This window comes from Populus nigra, chromosome 18 (assembly GCF_951802175.1).
Source record: "Populus nigra chromosome 18, ddPopNigr1.1, whole genome shotgun sequence".
Classification (NCBI taxonomy): Eukaryota; Viridiplantae; Streptophyta; class Magnoliopsida; order Malpighiales; family Salicaceae; genus Populus; species Populus nigra.
Window position 1 is genome coordinate 1,729,296 of NC_084869.1, and position 15,133 is coordinate 1,744,428.

Genomic DNA, 15,133 nt, shown 5'->3' on the forward strand with positions numbered 1-15,133 from the left:
CAGAGGTGATATTCTTGGTGAAAAAATCATTATAAACAGTAGTTTGGTATCATAGCCTTTTCCAAACTAGGGGAAGGAGGAAAAATTGAACTCAAGAAATGACAGCCATTCTCATCACTTTGAGAACCAAAAGAATAAAGTTCAAATATCTATACTTAGTTTGCATTGATCATATTGGCGTCAGTAATACATCCAAACACCATCATTATTCAATGTACGAAGATTATATTACATGTCTTGCTTTCAGTTGGACAAATATTACACACCCTCAAAGATTATAGAACGCCTCACTTTCTGCTGATATGTTTGCGAAGCCCTTCTACTTGACTACTTGATCATTGTATGCCTACTCTGTTTCAGAGATCACTTCCAACGCTTGATAATGAGGTCTCCCTGGCATATTTGCATGCATTCTTCCAGGACCTGCAGAAGCAAAAGGGCTAGGAGGCATTGTTAACTTGTCTCCTTCTCCTTCCAACATTTGCACGACAGTATTCATGGACGGACGATCCACGGGGTGCCACTGAATGCACCATAGTCCAACAAGAGTCAGCTTCTTTGCGATTTGCGCGTCCCCCTCCTTTTCAATTCTGATTCTCAGCTCTTCTCCTTTATCCAGGCTGTTGTAGACCCATTCTGGGAAGTAGATTTGGTTGCTGTTCTCTACCTTATCATCGATAGTCTTCCTCCCTCCGACCATTTCAAGCAACACCATTCCAAAACTATAAACATCAGACTTATAGGAAACATGCCCAAAGTTCCTAGAGAAAACTTCAGGTGCAATATACCCCATGGTTCCTCGAGCTGTAGTCATGGACACGGCACTCTGATCCTTGGAGCACAGCTTTGCTAGACCAAAATCAGAAATCTTTGGATTGAAATGGTCATCTAACAAGATGTTATGAGGTTTGATGTCGAAATGAAGGATTCGCTGATCACAACCTTGGTGAAGATATTCGATGCCTTTAGCCATGCCAAGAGCAATATCCTGGAGCCTCTCCCAGCTAAGACTGGATGTTTCGCCATGTTCTGAAGATACAAATTTCTCTAATGATTCATTTGGCAGGTAATCATAGACCAGAGCTCTTCGAAATCCATCAGCACAGTAACCAACTAGGCGTATAACATTGACGTGATGGATCTTTCCCATTGTTGCCACTTCATTGATGAACTCTTCTCCGTTTCCTGTTGAGTTGTTCAGGATCTTCACAGCAACAAAGATCTCATCAGAAAGCTTTCCTTTAAACACAGTTCCATATGCTCCCTGACCCAGCTTGTCCTTGAACTCATCCGTAATCCTTTTAATGTCAGCATACGTGTATCTTGCGGGCTTGAGAGCTTTATAATCTGCCAGAAAGTTTTCAATCCTTTTCTGATTGTTTTTCGCTGCTTTATCAGAGCTGTAGACGCGGTAGGCTGCGAACAATACCAGTAATACAAGAACCGAACCCACGGTTGCAACTGCAAACAAAACATTTCTTTATCAAGAACTCATCAAGATAGTTTAGAAGATGCAAGATAAGGAAACAATTCTAAAACTTCCAAATTTGCAGAAATCTCACCCGCACACTCTATCTTCCTTATTTTGCCTGTAAGAGAAAATATATGGTAGCATTAGATTCTTTAATAGCACGCATTCGACAATCATAATTCGTGGATCTTATCTAAACCATGACTATCTTGTGCAATTTACTAATCTCAACATGTATCAAGCAACCAACCTGTATGACCTGAAAACTACATGTTTCATAACTAAAATTGAAGAACTCGTGAAAATATTTGATTTTCTTAACTAAAGAGTCATCCCATAGTTCCAAATTAAGCACAAAGAATTAGACTGGCTGCAGAAAACTAAAGCAGAATTTAATACAGGCCGTACCTTTCTTTGATTTAGGCTTCTCATAGCATTCAGTTTCAAGCGTACTGTTATTCTTCCACCCGCAGAACTTGCCTTGTTGTTCACAACCTACACATGCTGCTGGTTCTGACCAGTTCAACTGAAGAATATTATCACCGCGAATCATTTCCGATGGAATTGATGTAACATTATACATCTTGGTACAAGAAGTCAGGTCTGTATAACCGAGGAATCTATTAGAACTATAGGCATAGATATCATATCCAGGAGCACCAAGGCAAGGTATCTGCCCATCAAAATCTCCATGCTTTGATGTACAGTTGAAAAGGGCATAATCATGCTGGTACTGTTCCGCAAATTTGAAAGGAGATTTAGATAAACTGAAGTTTCTAAGCTGTCTTGGGAGACAGTTATCTGGATCAGCTGCAATGATTAACCGTGATTTATAGTCAATTTTCTTGATGTGGAGCGTCACAGAAGTTGGTAGCTGCAACAATGTTTCGTTCCTTTCATTGCAAGATAGAACAAACCGAGGATCATAGCCACAGTGAACTGGCTGCTTGTCGAGTCTGAATGGAAATCTTATGGCCGGACCATGCTTCTTACACTTTGCTTCTTGGAACGTTTCGTTATGGCCAGCTCCATGACATACAAGGACCAGCATCAACAAGCAAACTACAGAGAGATCCATTTCCAAAGACTTTGTTTTTTTTTAGCTTCACTGTCCTGCAAATGATATTGTTATCGTGAAAACGTAATTTGGGGCTTGGATCTCTTGAGTAATTTCTGTATAGTCTACTCCATTGACTTGAGCCGTGGAAAACATTTCAAGGACTTGGCCAATCTGATATTGCTTTATGTTTTTTCCGTGTGGGGTATTTATGTTGTGGTGCGAAGTTGCTAGGAAAAGCCAGAGCTCCAATCTGTCGCGTTAGCAAGTCATCAAAGATTAGGGATAAGTTACAGTCAAGTTTGTCACTTTTCCAAGGACTCGATAAGGAATAGTCTTCTTCCATCGCAAGAAATGCAAGAGGTAATGCCGGTCATGCATAACAGTTGATGCCAAGGTTAGAAGTCAAGCTCCATTCTTACCGTATTGACTCTACATGAAAGTTTACTGTATATGATTGAATTGATTTGGGAGATTTAAAGGACATTCATTAAAACTGTTAAAAAATTAAAAATAATTTTTTTTCAATATTAATACTGTGATATATTGAGTTTATCCGAGCTTTGTAGGGACTAAATAAAATTAAATAAATCAATTATCTAACTGAGATTCATCATCCTTAACCTCATAATAATATTGCCTAGAATTCCAAAATACATTTTAAAGGTCAAATTATAATTTTTTAAAATTTAAGGACTAAACTATAAGTTTTATAAATCAGGGACCAAAATAAAATTTCATCATTTTCAACCTCATGATCATTTTTTATTTTCCAGCAAAGTTGAAACATATTTCTTAACCCATAACAAATCATTTCACATATTCTTATTTCTAACAATACACCCAAAATCAATTACTTAACCTTAAACTCATAATAATCATAAATTAATTTTAACAACATAAACTTCAAATCTTTATAAACCATGACCTCTTCTCTTATCCTTCTATAAATAAAACATAATCAAAAGTAACATGAGAGAGAACTATTTATTTCCTACTTTAACTTTTCTTGAATCCAAAAATTTAAGATCAAAAACTAAAATTCTTGATTTGATGAGAGGAAGATTATGACAACTGTCATCACCCAATTTTGGGTGATTCCCCAAAATTCATTTTTTCCCAAAAAAATCAAAATAAAAAAATAATAAAAAATAAAATAAAGGCTGGCAATGCGGAGAAAGCCGACCAAGAAAGGCTGCAAAAATTGGCGAAAATCAAGCTGCAATTTTCGGAGGAATTTCAAGGCCTAATGGTACGTTGTTATGCCCAAAAATAGAAAAAATGCAAATTCAAAGGTCAAATTAAATGAGTATTGGACGAATTTGCATAAAAATTAAGTCCAATGACATAATTAAATTTTTAATGGGCCAATTTGATTTAATCATGGGCCAAATTGAATTTTAATTATGTTTAAGAATTAATTTAGGTCCAATTGAAGGAGTTAATTAAGTGCAAGAACTTAATTATACTTTAAGCGGGTCAAATTAATTTGAGGACTTAATTGGTGAAAATTAAGTTTGGGAGCTTAATTTGGACTTAATTGAAAAATCAGAATTTTAAGAGACCCAATTTAATTTTTACCAAGTGAATTGATTGAAATTAGGGGCCAAACACAAAACTTGAGGGACCAATTTTGAAGCCCGAAAAACTATTTTGCCTATAAATAGCCTTTATTTTCAGCTAAAAGGGGGGGCAATTTTGACAAAAAAAAATAGAAAACCTAACCCTAAAAACCATCTTTTTCTCCTAAATCTGAACCCTAGTTGGTTGGGGGAGTCACCAACCTGTGTGGGCTATCATCCCACAATACAGAGCCTCATGCTCATTGCATTTTGATTTTCTGATGAGCTTTACCTTAAGATATTCTTGTTATGACCTGTTTGAGAAACCTTTCTATAAGAACCTAGAGCCATAATTGTATATATATTTCTCATTGTAGTATTACCTCGTGTGTGTGTATATTGAACGTTATCTACTCACTGAGTTGTTGAACTCACCCTCTTATTATTTATTCTTTTCAGGATTATAGCTTGATAACAGGTCACTTTTGTTGGACCTTCAGAACCTGCTCTTTTGGTTGTAATTTGTACATTTTCCTTTATGTCTAATTAGTACTCCAAAACTATGAAATTATATTAACTCTTGTATTAAGACAATTAAATTATATTAAAAAGTTAGTTTGTTGTTAATGCTGCGTTAAACTCTGATTGAGTTGTTTAAAGGATAAGATTGTATGTAAGTTTGGGTTCGCATAGGTATGGAACTTCGAAGGGGAACCTTGCCTATGTGCCGGTTATGGATCCAGAAATCGGGTTGTGACAACACACGTTGGAGGCCTTAACAATAGGACTGAAGGTGTGGTGAAAATCCAAACCAAGAAGTTGAAATAGCTTTTAGCAACAAGGTGAGCTTTGAGACGATCAACAGTGCCAGCAATTAAGTATTTGACACGAAAAAGCCACTTGGATCCAACAATATTAGTATGGGGAGGACAAGGATCCAGGACCTAGGTGTCATTAGAGGAAAGGGCATCCAGTTTTCATCAATAGCAACAACCCAACTAGGATGTTTAGTGGCAGACGTAAAACTCTTGGATTCTTGGGTAGCAAATAAGACATGGACCAACGACGAAGGCAAATAGGAGGAAATATATGAGTGATGTTTAGGCTTGAAGACACCAGCCTTAACTCTAGGGATCATCGGATGATGGTTAGAAGAAGTTGCAGAAGGAATGACAGGGTGGTCTGATGGCAGAGAAACAACAAATGAGGATGATACTGTAGCAGGAGAAGAGATGGACTTTGCTGTGGAATCAACTGTGGCAGTAGAACCTGAGGATGAAGGCTGCATAAAATCACCAGAAAATTCAGCAGTACAAGGAACACAAGATGATAAAGAAGGTGTAATAGAAAGTGATGGAGAAGATTGTCGAGATTCAGAAGGAAGAAAGGGCACAACAGGTTCAGATAAAATCAAAATATCTAGTGATGTGGGATCGCAAGAAGAGGAGGAACCAACAAATGAAAAATTAAGCTCATCAAATCGGGCATGACATGTGATATAAATACGCTGTGTAGAAGGATCAAGACATCGAAACCCCCTGTGAGACATGTTATAGCCAAGAAAAATACAAGCAGTGCTACTTCGAGCAAATTTGTGAGAGGCATAATCTAGTAAGTAAGAAAACACACGACAACCAAAAGGATGGAAATCAACATATGTGGGTGGCTTACCAGACAGAACTTCATAGGGAGAAAAGTTACCAAGAACAGGTAAGGGCAACCAATTGATGGTAAAAAGAGTAGTACTGAACTCGTCAACCCAATGTGATAAAGGAACATGGTAATGGAATAACAAAGCAAGACCAGTTTCAGTGATGTGTTGATGCTTACATTCAGCGCTACCATTTTAGGAAGGGGTGTGGGGGTAAGACATTTGGTGATGAATTCCGAAAGCAAGAAGATGGGATTGAAATTAATTGCTAGTAAATTTAGCTCCCTAATCGCTTTGAAATTTTTTTATTTTGCATGAGAACTAAACCTCAACAAGAGTTTGAAATTGCTTAAAAACCATAAAGGCTTGAGATTTTAATGGCATGGGATAAGATCACGTGAAACACGAATGATCATCGATAAATATAACGTAATAACAAAAATTGGATGAAGACATAACATAAGCAGGGCCCTATATATCACAGTGAATAAGGTTCAAGATATGGGAAGCACGTTGATCATTAGCATTAAAATATAATTTGTGACTTTTAGCAATCTAACAAGCAGTACAAAAGTTGGGAGAGGATAATAAAGAATTAACAAAAAGATAGTTTTTTTTATTTAATAAGAAAATAATAGAATGTGAAACATGACCTAAACATGCATGCCAGATATCATAAGAGGCATGCAGAGAATTATTTTTAAAACAAAAAACAAATGTGGAATGACTATGTTCTAGCACATAAAGATCATCTTTACAACGACGACCAATTGCCACCACCTTTCCTGCAAACATATCTTGTAAACTAACTACAGAAACAACCACCTAACTATTCTGCTAAATTATTTCCTGCAATCAAGGAGGATAACGTGATATGATGCTTTCCTTATCAGTACGAAGATTATATTACATGCCTTGCTTCCAGTTGGACAAATATTACACACTGTTGGAGTTATGCCTTAAGTTGCTGCCTTTGTTTTATTTTAGTATTGTCTGTCTTTGTTATTTTAATTCTGCTGAAATAAAAGACTAGAGCTGGTCTTCAGGACGTGAACTAGTCTTTAGGAGTCAGTTATGTTGTTAGCTGAACATGGTACATTTATGTTAGTAGTCATGTTAGTGGTCAGCTGAACGTGGCACATTGTAGTGCTACAAACCAGCAATTTCAGTTTGTTTCAAGTATATTTAAACGTGTAAAGATTGCTGAAACAAGTAAGCAATCAATGATATTTTTCAGTTCAATAAAACAGTAAAAACTTCCATTGTTCAAATCAAAATCTGCATTCTGTTTTTCACTTCTTCTTTTCAATCTCTTCAAACTCTTTCAATTGGTATCAGAGCTATTTTCTTGAAGGGCCTGTGATGGATTCTGAATCAAGTTTCACCCATATTTCTCCTCCAATCTTCAATGGAGAGAATTTTCAACTATGGGCAGTAAGAATGGAAACTCACCTAGAAGCCTTAGATTTGTGGGAAGCTGTTGAAGAGGATTATGAGGTGCCACCACTGCCTAATAATCCAACTATGACTCAGATCAAAAGTCATAAGGAGAGAAAGACCAAGAAATCAAAGGCGAAGGCATGTCTGTTTGCTGCTGTTTCCACAACCATTTTCACCAGGATCATGTCACTTCAATCAGCAAAGGATGTTTGGGATTACTTGAAGAAGGAATATGCAGGAGATGAAAGAATTCGTGGAATGCAAAGCTTAAACTTGATACATGAATTTGAGCTGCAAAGGATGAAGGATTCTGAGACTATAAAGGAGTACTCAGATAAATTGATGGGGATTGCTAACAGAGTCAGGCTGCTGGGAACATCATTTGCAGATTCCAGAATTGTTGAAAAACTTCTGGTCACAGTACCAGAAAAGTATGAAGCTTCAATTACAACATTGGAGAATACTAAAGACCTGTCAAAAATTACATTGACAAAGTTGCTAAATGCCTTACAAGCTCAGGAGCAGAGAAGGCTTATGAGACAGGATCATGCAATTGAAGGTGCTTTGCAAGCAAAATTTGCAGACTATGACAAGAAGAAGTTCTTCAGGAAGAACGCAGCTTCAGGCAGCATTAAACCAAATCAAGGTTACAACAAAGGAAAATTTATTAAAAGGAATTTTCCACCTTGTCAACACTGCAACAAGAGTGGTCACCCACCATTCAAATACTGGAAGAGGCCTGATGCAAGGTGCAGCAAGTGCAATCAGCTAGGACATGAGGCAATAATCTGCAGATTCAAAAATCAAAAACAAGAAGAAGATGCTCAAGTCGCGAACCAAGATGATGAGGATCAGATGTTTGTGGCTGCATGCTTCTCGGTTCAAACCACCTCAGACCATTGGCTAATTGATAGTGGTTGCACCAACCACATGACTTTTGATAAAAGTCTTTTCTGAAATTTGCAGCCTACAGAACCTGCAAAAGTCAGAATTGGAAATGGTGAATGCATTGAAGCCAAGGGAAAGGGAACAATTGCCATCACAACAAATTCAGGTACAAAAACAATTGCAGATGTTCTTTATGTGCCTAATATAGATTAGAATTTGTTGAGTGTGGGGCAATTAATTGAGAAAGGAATGAAGGTGATTTTTGAAAATCAACATTGCTGTATTTTTGATGCTGCTGGGTGTAAAATTCTACAAGTTAGAATGAAGAGCAAAAGTTTCTCGTTTCTGCCATTTGAGGAGGAGCATAATGCTTTCCCAACAAAACTCAATTATACTAAGTTATGGCATAAAAGGTTGGGGCACTGCCATCAACAAAGGATGCTTACTATGAAGAATTCTGAGGCTGTCAGGGGTATACCTCCATTTACTGAAATTACATTGAACTGTCATGCTTGTAAGTTTGGTAAGCATAATAGAAAACCATTTCCGAGATCAACTTGGAGATCATCCCAAAAGCTGCAGCTGATTCATACCAATGTGGCTGGTCCTCTAAGCACACCATCATTAAATGGCAGTAAATATTACCTGCTGTTTATTGACGATTTCTCTCGAATGTGCTGGATTTATTTCATGAAATTCAAATCAGAGGTGGCTGGAATTTTCTGGAGATTCAAGAAGAATGTGGAGAATCAAAGCAACTGCAGAATTCAAGCAATTCGTTCGGACAATGGCAGAGAATACACATCAACAGAATTCAATCTTTATTGTGAAGAAGCTGGCATTGAGCATCAACTCACAGCCCCTTACACTCCAGAGCAGAATGGGGTTAGTGAGAGAAGAAATCGATACATAATGGAGATGGCTAGATGCATGCTACATGAGAAGAACTTGCCTAAAGTTTTTTGGGCAGAAGCTGCTAACACAGCAGTATTCCTGCAAAATCGTCTCCCAATAAAGCTTTTGACAGAAAAAACTCCTTTTGAAGTGTGGTATAATTACAAACCCTCACTTAGTTTTCTTAAGGTTTTTGGCAGCATATGTTTTGTTCACATTCCACATATTAAGAGGGACAAGCTGGACAAGAAGGCAATGCAAGGTATCTTTGTTGGCTATAGCACAATTTCTAAAGCCTACAAAGTATACCTCCCTCAAACCCAGAAGATTACAATTACACGGGATGTGCAGTTCTATGAAGATGACAAATGGAACTGGGATGAAACACAAGAGATCACGGTGCTTGATGATCAAATTATTACTCCGCTGCAAAATGAATCAATTGATGAATCACCAGTACGAGGCACCAGATCACTTGAAGAAATCTATCAAAGGAGCAATGTGGCTGTTTGTGAACCAGAAAATTATGAAGATGCACAGATGAATCCAGCATGGCAGGAAGCAATGAAGGAGGAAATACACATGATTAAAAAGAATCATACGTGGGAACTTGTTGATCGACCTGCAGACAAGAACATTATTGGCGTCAAGTGGATTTTCAGGACCAAACTGAATGTTGACAGCTCCATCAACAAATTCAAGGCAAGGCTGGTTGTCAAGGGGTATGCTCAAGTGTATGGGGTGGATTATTTAGACACATTCGCTCCAGTAGCAAGGATGGACACCATCAGATTGTTGCTTGCTGTTGCTGCACACAAAAACTGGAAAGTGTTCCAGATGGACGTAAAATCAGCCTTCCTCAATGGCGATTTACAAGAAGAAATTTATGTTGAACAACCTGCTGGATTTGTTGTTCAAGGAGAAGAAGACAAGGTGTACATGCTGAAGAAGGCACTTTATGGATTAAAACAGGCACCAAGGGCCTGGTATGGCCGAATTGATGACTACTTGACAGGGTTTGGATTTCAGAAAAGTCTTTCTGAATCAACTCTCTATGTGAAGAAAATGATGATGATGTTCTTATTATGTCCCTCTATGTTGATGATTTACTTGTAACTGGAAGTAATTTGTAGCAAATTGAAAGGTTCAAGCAGGACATGATGCAAGCTTTCGAAATGAGTGACCTTGGACTCATGAGTTTTTTTCTTGGCATGGAGATTAAACAAAGCAGAGGAGTGATCTTCATTGGTCAAGAAAAATATGCGAAGGAGATTTTGAAGAAATTCCAAATGGAGAATTGCAAACCAACTGCTACTCCAATGAATCAGAAGGATAAATTCAGCAAAGAGGATGGGACTGCCAGGGTAGATGAAGAAAAGTACAGAAGCTTGATTGGTTGCTTGTTGTATTTGACAGCAACCTGACCTGACATTCTTTATGCAACAAACCTTCTATCAAGGTTTATGCATTGTCCAAGTGAGCTACATATGAGGGCAGCCAAACGTATCCTGCGATACATCAAAGGAACATGCAGTTTTGGTGTTAAATTTATGCAATGTAAAACACTGAAATTGCATGGCTTTTCTAACAGTGATTGGGGTGGATTCATTGATGACATGAAAAGCACTTCTGGTTTTTGTTTCAATCTAGGCTCAGCAATATTTTCATGGTCATCCAAGAAGCAAAGCATTGTTGCACAATCAACTGCAGAGGCAGAGTTCATTGCTGCCACAGCTGCAGTTAACCAAGCTTTATGGCTTCAAAAGTTACTGCGTGATCTACATATGGAAGAGGAAGAAGCAACTGAAATCTCAGTTGACAATCAAGCAGCTATAGCAATCTCTAACAATCCTGTGTTTCATGGGAAAACCAAACATTTCAACATCAAATTATATTTTATCCGAGAGGTGCAGAAGAATGGAGATGTTAAGCTACTTTATTGCAGGACTGAAGATCAAATGGCTGATTTGTTTACCAAAGCACTTCCTGCTAACAGGTTCGAATTTCTCACAAGGCTGATAGGAGTATGCAGCCCTTAATGCAAGGAGGAGTGTTGGAGTTATGCCTTAAGTTGCTGCCTTTGTTTTATTTTAGTATTGTCTGTCTTTGTTATTTTAATTCTGCTGAAATAAAAGACTAGAGCTGGTCTTCAGGACGTGAACTAGTCTTTAGGAGTCAGTTATGTTGTTAGCTGAACATGGTACATTTATGTTAGTAGTCATGTTAGTGGTCAGCTGAACGTGGCACATTGTAGTGCTACAAACCAGCAATTTCAGTTTGTTTCAAGTATATTTAAACGTGTAAAGATTGTTGAAACAAGTAAGCAATCAATGATATTTTTCAGTTTAATAAAACAGTAAAAACTTCCACTGTTCAAATCAAAATCTGCATTCTGTTTTTCACTTCTTCTTTTCAATCTCTTCAAACTCTTTCACACACCTTCAAAGATTATAGACCGCCTCACTCTCTGCAGATATGTTTGCGTAGCCCTTCTACTTGACTACTTGATCATTGTATGCTTACTCTGTTTCAGAGATCACTTCCAACGCTTGATAATGAGGTCTCCCTGGCATATTTGCATGCATTCTTCCGGGACCTGCAGAAGCAAAAGGGCTAGGAGGCATTGTTAACTTGTCTCCTTCTCCTTCCAACATTTGCACGACAGTATTCATCGACGGACGATCCACGGGGTGCCACTGAATGCACCATAGTCCCACAAGAGTCAGCTTCTTTGCGATTTGCGCGTCCCCCTCCTTTTCAATTCTGATTCTCAGCTCTTCTCCTTTATCCAGGATGTTGTAGACCCATTCTGGGAAGTAGATTTGGTTGCTGTTCTCTACCTTATCATCGATTGTCTTCCTCCCTCCGACCATTTCGAGCAACACCATTCCAAAACTATAAACATCAGACTTATAAGAAACATGCCCAAAGTTCCTAGAGAAAACTTCAGGTGCAATATACCCCATGGTTCCTCGAGCTGTAGTCATGGACACGGCACTCTGATCCTTGGAGCACAGCTTTGCCAGACCGAAATCAGAAATTTTTGGATTGAAATGGTCATCTAACAAGATGTTATGAGGTTTGATGTCGAAATGGAGGATTCGCTGATCACAGCCTTGGTGAAGATATTCGATGCCTTTAGCCATGCCAAGAGCAATATCCTGAAGCCTCTCCCAGCTAAGACTGGAGGTTTCGCCATGCTCTGAAGATACAAATTTCTCTAGTGATTCATTTGGCAGGTAATCATAGACTAGAGCTCTTCGAAATCCATCAGCACAGTAACCAACTAAGCGTATAACATTGACGTGATGGATCTTTCCCATTGTTGCCACTTCATTGATGAACTCTTCTCCGTTTCCTGTTGAGTTGTTCAGGATCTTCACAGCAACAAAGATCTCATCAGAAAGCTTTCCTTTAAACACAGTTCCATATGCTCCCTGACCCAGCTTGTCCTTGAACTCATCCGTAATCCTTTTAATGTCAGCATAGGTGTATCTTGCAGGCTTGAGAGCTTTATAATCTGCCAGAAAGTTTTCAATCCTTTTCTGATTGTTTTTCGCTGCTTTATCAGAGCTGTAGACACGGTAGGCTGCCAACAATAGTAATACAAGAACCGAACCCACGGTTGCAACTGCAAACAAAACATTTCTTTATCAAGAACTCATCAAGATAGTTTAGAAGATGCAAGATAAGGAAACAATTCTAAAATTTCCAAATTTGTAGAAATCTCACCCGCAACCTCTATCTTCCTTATTTTGCCTGTAAGAGAAAATATATGGTAGCATTAGATTCTTTAATAGCACGCATTCGACAATCATAATTCGTGGATCTTATCTAAACCATGACTATCTTGTACAATTTACTAATCTCAACATGTATCAAGCAACCAACCTACATGACCTGAAAACTGCATGTTTCATAACTAAAATTGAAGAAGTCGTGAAAATATTTGATTTTCTTAACTAAAGAGTCATCCAATAGTTCCAAATTAAGCACAAAGAATTAGATTGGCTGCAGAAAACTAAAGCAGAATTTAATACAGGCCGTACCTTTCTTTGATTTAGGCTTCTTATAGCATTCAGTTTCATGCTTAGTAATGTTATTCTTCCATCTGCAGAACATGCCGTGTTTTTCACAAATTCCACATGCTGCTGGTTCAGACCAGTTCAAGTGAAGAATATTATCACCGCCAATCATTTCCGATGGAATTGATGGAACATTATACATCTTGGTACAAGAAGTCAGGTCTGTATCACCGATGGAATATTGAGACCTATAGGCATAGATGTCATATCCAGGAACACCAAGGCAAGGTATCTGCGCATAAAAATCTCCATGCTTTGATGTACAGTTGAAAAGGGCATAATCATCCTGGTACTGGTCTGCAAATTTGAAAGGAGATTTAGATAAACTGAAGTTTCTAAGCTGTCTTGGGAGGCAGTTATCTGGATCAGCTGCAATGATTAACCGTGATTTATAGTCAATTTTCTTGATGTTGAACGTCACAGAAGTTGGTAGCTGCAACAATGTTTCTTCCCTTTCATTGCAAGATAGAACAAACCCAGGATCATAGCCACAGTACTCTGGCTGCTTGTCGAGTCTGAATGGAAATCTTATGGCCGGACCATGCTTATTACACTTTGCTTCTTGGAACGTATCCTTATGGCCAGCTCCATGACATACAAGGACTAGCATCAACAAGCAAACTACAGAGAGATCCATTTCCAAAGACTTTGTTTTTTTTAGCTTCACTGTCCTGCAAATGATGTTATCGTGAAAACGTAATTTGGGGCTTGGCTCTCTTGAGTAATTTCTGTATAGTTTACTCCATTGACTTGAGCCGTGGAAAACATTTCAAGGACTTGGCCAATCTGATGTTGTGGTGCGAAGTTGCTAGGAAAAGTCAGAGCTCAAATCTGTCACGTTAGCAAGTCTTCAAAGATTTGGGATAAGTTACAGTCAAGTTTGTCACTTTTGGAAGCACCAGATAAGCAAGTCTTCTTCCATCCCAAGAAATGCAAGAGGTAATGCCGGTCATGCATAAAAGTTGATGCTAAGGTTAGAAGTCAAGCTCCATTCTTACCACATGGTGATTTCATTCCATTCCCAGTGGTCTTTTTCTTTCCTTATCAGGAATTCCGACTTTTGCAGACTGAATCCCTACAGCAGCAGGAAGTACAAATATATCTGTTGATGGGGTCAAAACCCCTTTCTGATGAGTTTTATATGAACTTGTACTATATTAGTTTTCTGGGCCGCACTAGACTGCGGAAAGCATCAAAGCTTTTTTAAATTTAACAGGTAAATTTGAATACTCCAGTGACAGCCGGCCGGCCTGGGAAATCTGACATGCTCTAAACCCTCTATTATTATGAATAGCTGATTAGTTAGGTTTGAGCTGACAGTATTATGGTCTTTAATTAATTAAAAGTAAATGCAGAATCTCAAAGTCTTCTCTAGCTTCTTTATTAATTTGAAAATTATCAGAATTTTAATAAAAAAAGGATGAAGTTTTGGCTTTAATAGCCACCACCAAATCTCCGGCAACCTTTAGCCAACAACAGCCACGAGATAGCCTCAAGTCTCCGCCTTCAATCTGAAACAAGCCATTAAACATTATGTTTAGTAGAATTCTTCTATTTGCTGTCTTTTTTGTGGTCCTCCTCATAAACCATGAGCCCTGTGCTGCTAAAACAAATCATCTTTGTGAACATCCTTCTTCGTGTGGCCACCTTACTAACATTAGCTACCCTTTTCGACTACAAGGAGACCCGGAAAACTGCGGTGATCCTAGCTATCAGTTGACTTGCGAGAACAATCGTGCAATTCTATGCCTGTATTCAGGAAAGTACTATGTGAAGGAGAACAATTACAAATATTCAACGATTCGGATAGCTGATGTTGGTTTACAAGAAGATAATTGCTCTACGCTTCCTCTGTATCATTTGTCAGAGAACAACTACGGTTATGGAGATCCATATATGATTCCATTCATATACGGCAACAGCAAAAACGTATTTCTATGTTGCCAGAATCCTATGCAGTCCCCTCTATATATCAGCACTAATTCTTGTATCACTGGAAGTGATTCTTGCATATCGTCGTTGTCCTCGAAGAAGGCATTGTTGAAAGCTAAGCTGGTTACATGTTTTTAAAAACCTCAGAAGAAG

The 15,133-nt window shown here is 38.2% G+C and overlaps 2 protein-coding genes across 4 annotated transcripts in view; both read right to left on the reverse strand.

Annotated features, from left to right (window-relative positions):
* Positions 1-138: 138 nt before the first annotated feature.
* On the reverse strand, positions 139-2,700 carry LOC133678792 (rust resistance kinase Lr10-like). The gene is made up of 3 exons (XM_062101295.1): positions 1,880-2,700; positions 1,563-1,589; positions 139-1,461 (listed from the first exon to the last, which is right to left on the reverse strand). The coding sequence occupies exons 1-3, from the start codon at positions 2,547-2,549 to the stop codon at positions 347-349; spliced, it is 1,812 nt and encodes a 603-aa protein (XP_061957279.1). The 5' UTR covers positions 2,550-2,700; the 3' UTR covers positions 139-346.
* Positions 2,701-11,241: 8,541 nt separating this feature from the next.
* The window catches only part of LOC133678793 (rust resistance kinase Lr10-like), a 39,173-nt gene continuing 35,281 nt past the window's right edge, over positions 11,242-15,133 (reverse strand). The window contains exons 1-3 of one of the 3 annotated variants that reach the window (XM_062101296.1): positions 13,013-13,813; positions 12,696-12,722; positions 11,242-12,594 (exon numbers count right to left, since the gene is read on the reverse strand). In XM_062101296.1, coding sequence (XP_061957280.1) covers positions 11,483-12,594; positions 12,696-12,722; positions 13,013-13,685 — 1,812 coding nt within the window. In that variant the 5' untranslated portion in view covers positions 13,686-13,813 and the 3' untranslated portion in view covers positions 11,242-11,482. Of the gene's footprint in view, positions 12,595-12,695; positions 12,723-13,012; positions 13,814-15,133 lie in introns of those variants that run through there. The other 2 variants (XM_062101299.1, XM_062101298.1) reach the window with 2 other exon arrangements.

Coding starts and splice junctions, on each gene's coding strand:
- LOC133678792 (XM_062101295.1), bottom strand. CDS start 2,549: ATGGATCTCTCTGTAGTTTGCTTGTTGATGCTGGTCCTTGTATGTCAT. Junction 1,590..1,879: donor GAAGCCTAAATCAAAGAAAG/GTACGGCCTGTA, acceptor TTTCTCTTACAG/GCAAAATAAGGAAGATAGAG. Junction 1,462..1,562: donor AAGGAAGATAGAGTGTGCGG/GTGAGATTTCTG, acceptor TTTTGTTTGCAG/TTGCAACCGTGGGTTCGGTT.